Here is a 10,804-nt window from a genome sequence, read left to right on the forward strand (position 1 = left end):
AAACTATAAAAACCCAATTAAAATTAATGTGACGTGACGGGTCTCAATCTCCGAGACGGATCTTCATCGTTTATGTTCAAAACACTCCCCACCAGTGAGTACTCGTCTACGAACGATTGTCCATCTAGTAACGCTTTATTTGATATAATTGATTATCTTGCTTACGTCGGACTCGTTAAAGATGTACGTCGTTTATGTACGTCGTGTATGTACGTCATTCCGGTTTCTTCATCATCGCTTTTCAATATCGTTTGCCCAAGATTTATCATCAAATTTTACAACGTCGTTGTTGTTTCTTCACGAATTATGCACACCTATAAAGAACACAATTCACCGTCGTATGCAAAGCATAGTTCAAGTGACATTTTCATTTAGCACTGCGTTCCAGTAACGCAAGTGATCGGATGGGACAAATGTAATTTCCATCAGCAGTTTTCACTTTTGCAACCCTGTTGATACCATCGTTGCTAGGAAAGATTTTCGCAATGCGTCCCAGCGGCCAATGATTTTTCAAGACGTTCTGGTCTCCAACTATCACGAGATCTCCTTCCTTAATTTGGTCGTCGTTTGTATTCCATTTAGCACGTGTTGTCAAAGAAGGCAGGTGTTCATTTCCCCATCTATTCCAACACATATTTGAAGCAGCCTGTACGGCTCTCCATCTTTTACGATCGTCGAGGTCTGTAAATACAGAATCTACAGGTGTATTTTGCGACGCTCTCCCAATGAGAAAATGATTTGGCGTTAGTGCTTGGTAGTCATCTGCGTCACTGCTGATAGAAGTCAACGGTCGGCTATTGATGGTTGCTTCTACTTCAGTCAAGAATGTACGTAACTCTTCTTCCGTGAAAACGCGATCACGAACTATCGCTTTCAACGCTCGTTTAGTGATTTTTACCATAGATTCCATCGCTCCATTCATCCATGGTGAAAATGGTGGGTTGAACTTCCATTCGATACTATTCTTTGTTAACTCTTTTCGAAGTTTTGTCTCATTCAGATTCGTTACCAGCTCTCTTAGTTCACGATCTGCGCCGACGAAGTCGGTTCCGTTGTCGCTGGTGATTGTTTTGGGGTTTCCTCTTCTTGAGATAAAACGTCGAAGTGCAAGAATAAAACTATCTGTCGATAAATCTCCAGCTAGCTCAATATGAACGGCACGTGACGTCATGCAGGTAAACAATGCTCCATACCTTTTCACGGTTCCAGATGAAGCTCTTGTCCTCTTACTTCTCTTGACAATCATCGGATCAAAGTAATCTACTCCTGATCGATTAAATGGTGGTTCACCTACAGCTAGACGATCGATTGGTAGATCTGCCATAAGCGGTGACATTGGTTTTACTTTCTTTGATTTGCAGTATGTACATGCGTTTATCAAATTCTTCACAAAGGATTTTCCAGTCGGAATCCAAATATTTTGTCTTGATAGTGCTAGTGTGGCGTTTTGTCCAACATGGAAGTTTGTATGATGAATGTGTTGAATTATGAGTCGTGCAATGTGGTGTTTCGGCGAGATTATCACTTGGTGCTTCGACTCAAATGGTATATCGATTAAACCAATTCTTCCTCCAACACGAATCAAATTGTTTTGCATCATTGGTCTCAAAGCTACAAGTGGTGATCTTTTTGGTAGTTCCTTGTGTGATTGTAGGTTTTCGAATTCTGATGGGTAGGATTCTTGTTGTGAGATGCTATACAACTGTAACTTTGTTGCTTCAATTTCATCAACGGTCAGGTAATCAAATTTTTCACGTTCAGATCCTCTCCGCTTTAATAACAACCAATTTCGTTTTAATTTGATAATCCACGCAATGTGGCGACAGAGTTTTTGCCAATCGGAATAACTTTCCCATTTGATAAAAGATGTTTTCTCTGGTATTGCATTACTGGTTGACTGAAAGTTGGTAATATCTGCGTCTTCTTCACTTTGAATGACATTTTGGTTTTGATCTGGCCAATTGCATTCTTCTTCGATTAAAAATGATGGACCGGCTAACCATCTGGAATTCTCGGTCGATGATAGTGGTACATATCTTGTAGCATTGTCTGCTGGGTTCAGTGTTTCTGGCACAAAACGCCACGAATTAACGTCAGTCGTAGTACGAATTTCGTTGATGCGATTCATAACGAATACTGCAAATTTTCGGTTTTCATTCGAGATATATTTTAAAACTATTTGTGAATCTGTCCAAAATTTGGTACTGAGGTCCATGGAAAGACTACTCACTATTGATTCTCTCATTCTTGTAGCCAAGACAGCAGCTTGTAATTCTAATTTTGGTATTGTGAGAGATTTCGAATTCAACGGGGCGACTCTGGATTTTCCCATCACGAATGTTACACTAACGGTATGCGTATCTTGAATACGTAGATATGCGACAGCACCATATGCATTGATTGAAGCGTCGGAAAAAATATGTAGTTGAATCAACTGATTATCGGATTGTAGTTTGAGCCATCGAGGAATGCTGATCGATGTTAGTTTCTCCAGTTCACTTCTCCAGCTCAACCACCTTGTTTTTAATTCGGTTGGTATTTCTCCATCCCAGTCTATTTTGGATTTCCACAAAGATTGGATGATAAGTTTTTCTTCTAAAATGAATGGTGTTAAGATGTGGGTCAAATATTGAACTTGTTAAACTTAATATACCTCTTTTAGTTTCAGGTGATGGCTTGTTGACAACTTTGAATGTGAAATAGTCAGTATTCGGATTCCATAACATACCAAGTACTCTTTCAGTCGGTAATTTGTTTAGATCTAGATTGACGTTGATTACGGTTTCGGTACTTGGAAAACACTTAAGAATTCCACAAGAATTTGAAAGCCATTTTGTTAAACGAAAGCCACAACTTTTCAATGCTTCTGTTACGGTTTTTGCAATCGATACGGCTTCGTCTACCGTTTGCATGGAGTCCAGATACTACTACTAAAACTTTTTCGCGATAGCGTCTACGATTTCGCGATCGTGATCGATACTAGTTTGTCGAAGAGCGTAATTTGCGCAACAAGGTGAGTCTACTTTACCAAATAAATGTACTTGCATGGCAAAGTCATCAATTTTGTCCCTGGTGTTTTCTCGCCAAACGAAACGAAGAGCGTCTTGTTCTATCCTTGATACTTTGTATCCTAAATGCAGCAGGGTGTGGTGACGTTTTCCACATTTATCTTCCCGATACCTCTTCTTAGATTTGAATTCTTTTATTTTGTGAGAAGGTGAAGACAATTGAAGCAAAGTCCCTTTTCTAAAACAAACTTCCTACGATGTGCCACCGGTTTTTATTCGAATTCTCTGCACTTAAAAACAAAATGATTTTCTGAACAAATCCAACACTGCGTACTGCATTCACTACCTGCACCTGTTGCAAATGTTCTCACTCTTTTCTTGTCCCTCTTCTTCTTCATCCCTTCTTTTTCCGAGACGGATCTTCATCGTTTATGTTCAAAACAAACGTGGACTATTGAATAAAAAGATATGGCAACGATAGCCGTTATCGTGGACGAGGCTGCAATAAACGCCCTATAAATTATCTATTTAGCAAGCTCTCGGGGCACGGCGAAGCAGAACGAAGACGTCATGATCAAGCCGTTGAAAAGCTTAACCCAGGCAGAGTGGACCAGAAAGAGGCAAAATAAGCTCGATTGGTTCGCCAGGCAGAGGGAATTGCAACTAAAGGCTGGTAAAAGCCTGAGAGAATTGGATGATAGTATGTATCAGTATTACATTGCTTCAGACAAAAAGGTTCCCCAGTTGAAAGATTTTTACACACCCTCGTAGCAGCAACAAGATGGTGAGCTAACGTTCATCTTTGGCTCCCTGTCCCTACTGGGCTTCGTGGCTTACAAATACTCGTAGGAACGTTTTTCTGACATATAATAAATATGTCAGGAAAAGCATCACATATCGTTACAGATGAGGAGGCGGAAAAATTAGGCAATATCTACTACACATGTCTGGACCGGGCGAGAGGCCATAAAATTGCTCGCGAAAAAGAGCGGTCTCTCCAAAAGGCTAGTCACTCATTGGCTATCCAGGAAGCTCTTGTGGTTGAGAACCATCAAGGGGCCGAAACGTAAAGACTACCCCCATTTTACCGTTACAAGACCCAACAAAATGCATCAGTTTGATCTATTGTACAGGCCCCATGATCGGTTGTATGGTAGCACCTACAAGTATATTCTCACAGGTATTGATGTAGCCTCGAGATATAAGGTAGCAAGACCTCTACGAACCAAAAAAGCCAGCGAGGTTGCGGGTATGATCCAAGATATCTAGACGGCAGGATCTTTAGACTACGCCAAAACCTTTCAATGCGATAACGGCTCCGAATTCAAATCGGGCGTAACGAAGCTGCTGGAAGGCAAAGGTGTGGAGATTAAACGGGCTACCACCAAATACCACCATACGTTTGCAGCCTTTGTAGAGTCTTACAACAAGGTCCTCGCAGGGATGCGCAGGAATTGGCTTCCGACAAGACTAGCAGCACCATTTGGGTCAAGCACTTGTATACCATCGTCAAAAGCCTCAACAATGCCAAGACTGCAATGATAAACATGAAGCCCAATAAGGCTATTAAGCTGGATGAGATACCAGTCGCGAAAAGCGAAGAATATCCCGAAGAGAAGCCCTTACCTGAGGATGGGTTGTACTTATACCTCATGCAGCCCGGAGAGGAGCATGGGGACTCGAAAAGACGAGCCATTGATGCTTTCTATTTGAAGGATGGTCCTGAAAGGAGCTTTGTTTCGGAAGAACTCATGCTGATCCCGAAGGATGTTCAGGAGCCTCCGGAACATGTGAAGGATTGGTAGACACCCTCAATTTTACCTATAATTTTTACTACCCATAAGAGTAGTAAAAACTATCGTCTGCCTAGTCTTCTAATGCCGGACGAGGCCGAAAACTCCAATAACGGTAGAAATCAACTGATGATCTCATTATTCAGTTAGTTTTTTAAAAAGAACAAAGCACAAATTGCCAATATCAACACTTATATATTGGTAGATAACCAGAGCAAATTACAACAACATGTTCGCTCGAACAAACTCAAACTAAACCAACTTGATTGTTCAATGTAAGATGGGGAAAGCGAGAGGGAATAACACACTGATTTTCACACACTATTGTGGAGGTATCAACGACTTTTGTGCCACCCTTGTTTGATCGCATATTCGTCGAACAAGATCGCTGCCGTCATATAGCCAGCAAGCTTTAGGCCGTCCTCCAAGTCCATCTTAGCGCCGGGCCTAGAAAGCAAAAAAGGCTTTGGGGGTTTTGGGGGACCATAGCGATCAGGATAGTGTACGAGACCAACCTGACCGATTCCCAGAGGGAGTCAATGACCATCGTCTCCTTCGGACCCATATTGCTATCATCCATATGTTTGCTTGTTGCCAGTTATTAAGTGTCATTTTTTGAGAAAATTCATAGCATCTTAAAAATATCGATATTTGGCTGAGTTTTGCCCTGCTGAGGCTCTTATGCAGGGATTTGGGATTCATTCCCACCCCGGCCAAATTTATACCAGACGCCTACTCCTATAGCAAGGAGTCCCGACCCCATAAAGGTATACATCCATTGACTTGCTAGAACCTGACGCAGGTTCTTGATCATCTGGCAAAGGTTCTTTGCCCACTTCTTCTGCAAGTTAGCCTTGTTCTTCCTGTTCCATTCAGCAAGTCTCTTGCCTGCAGCGACACGATCCTCCTTCTTCATCCTGGTTATGACCCTCTCCTCTTGTTTCTCCTCTTCACTCATTTATCTTATAGCACAGTCTCCGCCTGCTCCACCTCCTCCTGTTTCTTTTTACCCATGTTCCTCGCAGTACCGGCTAATCACGTGAGTAGTCAACGCTTTTGCAGTCTTTTTTCCCTTTTCGTGGAGTTCTCGCTGTACGTAGTCGGTATGGAGCTTATCGATGGCCCCATCAGTGGTCTTGTCGACAAAGCCCTCTGTACACTTCTTTGGTAAAAGGTCTCCCTTGCCCTTACGTAGGGCCTCTTTCAAGGCCTGGCGTTTATCGATAGGCTTTTCAATATTTTCATTTTGTGCGGAGGCATCGTCGAATTCTCTTGCAATATCAGACATTTTTATCAGTAGTCGTTTATAACGAAAAAGAACATAAGTGATCAGGACATACGGTAGGACTATAGCGATATACAAACATGCCTCCATTCTATTCCCCTGTAGACGCTAGGCGGTAATGGCCACGTGCAAGCGTCGTAATTTGATTGCGTTGCACGATCCGTTTGTCATCTGCCCTGTTGAGTACTAGCTTGTTCACCTCTTACGTGTATACCTTATGGCCCTTGTTTTGGATCAATACCTGGCTCTTGTAGACGTCAATACCCTCTTCTAGACACCACCTATAGTCGTCAAAGGTGATGGATTTCGTGGTTACGCATCGCTTCACGCCCTTTGCTTTGCAATCACCGCCTTCTTTGGTAAGGCTCTTGTATGCATATAGCTTGGCCCTCAGGGTGATGAACTCGGTCATGATTTTACCAACTAATTCATCCATCATGAGACCCACCACCTTCTTGTTCTTCCCTATAGGGAGAGGCCTATTATCTTCCGGGTTATAGGCACTCCTGTCGAAGCGTGATTCAACGTCCTTTCTGATATCCCTATAAAAGTCCTCCGTTTGTATATGGTAAGCGAGGCTGTCCGTGTCCATGTAGCAGAGCTGCAGCTTGCTACTATATTTTTGCTGCATGAAATCGTAATGAAACTCGTACATGACTAGCTTTGACATGTTCAGGATGGCCTGGCCTATATACACCGGCTTATTTATCTTGACCTCTGTTTTGCCCATCTCTACACCTACTAGGTGCTTGCTCAATCGGCTTCCACCCTTGAAATTTTGTTTCATCACGAGTTTCGTATACTTGTCCTCTTGGTAACCAGTTAAATGTTGCGATGATTTCTAATATTCTCCATCGTCTTACAAAACACTGAGAGGTTCATCAGCTTGCAGAATCCTTTTCGAACTCGTTTTTGGCAGCCGTTCTCAGCCTAGTGTTGTGATCGATGTACCCCTTCAGCCATGCCTTCTGCTGACTCCTCATCCGGGTTATACAGGTGCCCCATGTACCTATTATTTGCCTTGGCATATCGGTGTACAGCTTGTGTTATACCTCCTCTTATACCTTTTTCGAACATCAATAGCATGTCGGGGTCTGTGAGGAGCTCTAGCCTGATTCCGGTATATTTCAGTGCTGCCTTCCATGCCAGGTCGGGTGCGCTGTAGAAGTGTGCAGGATCAAGCTTATAATTCGTCAGGCACACGTCTCGGAACGTTTCAAACACGTCGGCTAATAGCAGGACGTCTATGGTCAGGTAAATGTCATGCTAGTCACCCATGGTGACGTTATCGCCCTCTGGGGTAATGCAATTCCATACCTTTTTAGCATATTCATGGTCCCTGTCGCTGATACCCTTCATATTCAGCTTGCTGTAGAACGCCTCCTTTGGAGGTAGCTCCAACTCCTCAAATCACTGCCATCCATTCATGTATTCATATGGATACACACCTTTTCGAAGCATCAGCCTGAAGGTATCATCTTTTGTCGATGAACTTTGCCATGGATGGTACGTTTGCCTTTGCCTGGTCACGATTAAGCTGCTTCGTGGTATTTGAGTCGCAATTTTTACACCAAAACCTTGCCATGTATACCTCGTAAATCTAGACAGGTATCTGCCCAATGCTAGCACTTCATACCTGCAGCGTTTCTACCAATGAGGTTGCTTGCTAATTTGTCTAGGCTTGATGCCATAAATCGAAAGGAATCTATGAACCTGATTTGATCTTCTTATACGTCTCACCATCACCACATCCCATGCTTGCAAGTGGTACCTTGATTTTCACGTTGAAACTGATGTACTTTTCGGCGTTCTCATCGATGCAGCCAATGTCCTGAGTGTCGTACTTCTCACCCAGTTCCTGTATGAAGAGATGGACGTCTTACCCGCTTAGGTTGTGGAATATTTCAGGTATGTGACTTTGTATCTTGTATTTGAGGCTACAGCTGTTATGGGTAGCGCCCCTATTTAACCCCATATAGTGGCAATGGTCCCGAACTTTGCAGTTATTCGCACAGTCATCAAATGGCTTTAGGCAGATCTTGCATTCTATGGCCTCGTTGTACTCCTTTTCCAGGACCTCTGTTAGAGACAGCATGTCCTGCTACGGGTATGTATTGTATAGTCTTTTGACCTCATCCTCCAGGTGGTCTACAAATCGCTTGACGCAGTCCTCACCCCTGTATACTGTTAGTGGATCTTGTACATCTCCGTAGGCAAAGGTGCTATACGTGCACCAGCCGGATGGTACGTGCTTGCTTAGCTTTTTATTCTTTTTGCCTCTCGAATCTTCTACCGGTGAGCCTCTTGCTAGTCTCAATTTGTGGAAGTCTACGTCGAGATATAGTATTCGGCTAATCGAAAAGCCACTTTTAGGTAGTGCTGGATTTTCCACACCTGTTTTGATTTGGGCAAACAACATATCTAGCACATCGTCTACGTCACTACCCTGGAATACTGAGCCATATTACTATGGAAGACCTTCTTCACCTCAATATACTCCTCGTCGTTGGCATCCTCCGAGTTCGTCTTCTTTTTCCACATAATCCATAGTGACAGCTCTATCTTTGCCAACCCCATATCTTCTACCTGCCTCTAAACCAAGGTTTTCACGTTTGGTCGTACCATCCTTATATACCCGTCAACGTCGGCCCCTCCTATACCGGGAATGCGAAAACTTCGGTAGAGCATTTTTATGTTCCTGGTGTGTAAAATCTTGCCCCGGTTGATTGTAGGAATTTTGGATGACTTCAATATAGTCTTCCTCGGCCTTTTTTTCTACCTCATCATGAAGTGTAGGCCTTGTGTTGGCTGCCCCGTTATAGAGATTCATCACCGTACGTTTGATGGTCGCATATGTTCTCTTGATCCCCTCCTTTATAGGTTTGGAGACAGCTTCCACAAGCCAATTATAAAATCCCTGCATCTTATCCCTTACAACAGAACGATTTTTTAACAGTTCATGTTTCTCAAAAATGTCCATCCCAGATGGTGGCAATACCCAGTTATGCCATTCCCCGATTTTACCTCCTATAGTTGGACGGAAATCAATTCAGCCTTACGTAGCTTATAATAACCGGTTAAGCCACGGGTTTTCGCAATATCGCGTAATTGTTTCACGGTGTATGTATTCATTTCTTCATTTTATAGAATTTCCTTCCCAGAGGATTTCATTCTGCTCGACTAACAAAGTTATTTCCCTCTTGACTGCACATGCGCTGATTTTTAGGGAATTCCGCCTGTGCTAGAATTTTACTTGTATTTGTATGATTTTCTGACGTCATCACTCATTAGGGACTTCCTACTCAGCACAGCATGATAGGGACTTACCCCTTGAATTCCACTGCATGGTACTGGATTTGTTGTGACGTCACTGCGTGCGCGTGCGCGACTGTGCTACAAGAAACATTTCCCTATCTCTGGCCTTCACAAATCAGTTTTTCGAAGTAAAACACAGGTGTTACAAAAGATTCAATAAACAATTTTAACATGCCAAACCTTGCTAGTGACAAGTCGATACTCAATATCTTATCGTGGGCCATTGTTATGAAACACAATCTTAGATGAAAATATCTTATCGTGGGCCATTGTTGTGAAACACAATCTTAGGTGAAGGTAAAAAATCTATTTGATTGTTGACGCACTTTAAGAAAACCACAAAACATTTCTTGTTATTCACGATATTTTTAGTATCACATTTTTGTAATTTTTTACAACTCTGGAGGTATTGTAAATATTATTTTTCTTTACGTTAATTTTAACCTGCTCTCTTTAACCTATCTCAACTATTCGGGGCTTGATGATAAGACAAAATATGTCTTCTACTTGCTCCAGGCATTATTTGATTGTAAAAACGAACATTTGAAAAAAAACAACTTATTTTGACGAAATAACATATTTTGGCAGAAAAATGTAATCTGCCGTGTCCTACGTACTACGAAATTTCTAAAACGCTCTTTTTCCACATTTTTTTAAGTTGTTTTTTCAGTACGCACACTATCTGATTCTAAACTTCGCACAAAATTTTTCACGAGCGCAGTCTGTAAATAGAGCGTACTTTAGAACAAAATAAGCTCCATATGCACTACAAATTTTTTATAACGACTGAAAATTCTTCTATATTCTTATATCTCCTTTAACTTTAAAAATGCTTTTACTAAAATCGCTCTACAGATACCAGTGGTAACACACCGTTGCGACCGCTAGACAAGTTTTTATTTGTTGAGCACATAGTTGGACCTGTTCTACTGTGTTACTTTCGCCGATACAAACTAGCCACCAAAGTCGAGAACTTGTCCCTACGTAGCGACTGATGGAGATAGTCATCTCAAACATACATGTTCGAGTAAGTAAAAATGATCTCCCTCATCCAAAGAGTACCGTTATTTTTTTACACGAAAAAACAATAGAGAAAATGGGACCGAAGCTGCGCACCACAGTTCAACTCCATACAAAAACGTGAATAATATAGGGGAAAATATCGCGCCCTAACCGACTGATACCGAACCGCTCTAAGGCGATCATTAACAAAGTATTCGAAGTACATTGGTCTTCTTGTATTTTTTTCGAATAATAAAAGATTTTGCAAAGATTTGAGGCATTTTATTTTTAACTTCAGACTGACATTTCCTTCGTACGCTACTTTCTCACTGTCCAACAAGAAATCACAATATAACAACTTTCAAAAGAGCCTAAGTAACCTCTGGAATAAGGAAGGACAC

The 10,804-nt window shown here is 42.0% G+C and overlaps 1 protein-coding gene across 1 annotated transcript; it reads right to left on the reverse strand.

Annotated features, from left to right (window-relative positions):
- Nucleotides 1-367: 367 nt before the first annotated feature.
- LOC130637021 (uncharacterized) lies at nucleotides 368-2,912 on the reverse strand. Its single transcript, XM_057446875.1, has 2 exons — nucleotides 2,654-2,912; nucleotides 368-2,595 (listed from the first exon to the last, which is right to left on the reverse strand). Exons 1-2 carry the CDS (start codon nucleotides 2,910-2,912, stop codon nucleotides 368-370), a joined length of 2,487 nt encoding a protein of 828 aa, XP_057302858.1.
- Between the last annotated feature and the right edge of the window lie 7,892 nt (nucleotides 2,913-10,804).

The sequence above is a fragment of the Hydractinia symbiolongicarpus genome, chromosome 3, assembly GCF_029227915.1.
Source record: "Hydractinia symbiolongicarpus strain clone_291-10 chromosome 3, HSymV2.1, whole genome shotgun sequence".
Lineage (NCBI taxonomy): Eukaryota > Metazoa > Cnidaria > Hydrozoa > Anthoathecata > Hydractiniidae > Hydractinia > Hydractinia symbiolongicarpus.

What these genes read in the sequence shown, in the direction of transcription:
- LOC130637021 (XM_057446875.1), bottom strand. Translation starts at nt 2,912, where the DNA reads ATGCAAACGGTAGACGAAGCCGTATCGATTGCAAAAACCGTAACAGAA. An exon ending in ATCACCTGAAACTAAAAGAG is followed by an intron (nt 2,596 to 2,653) that starts GTATATTAAGTT and finishes CATTCATTTTAG; the next exon opens with AAGAAAAACTTATCATCCAA.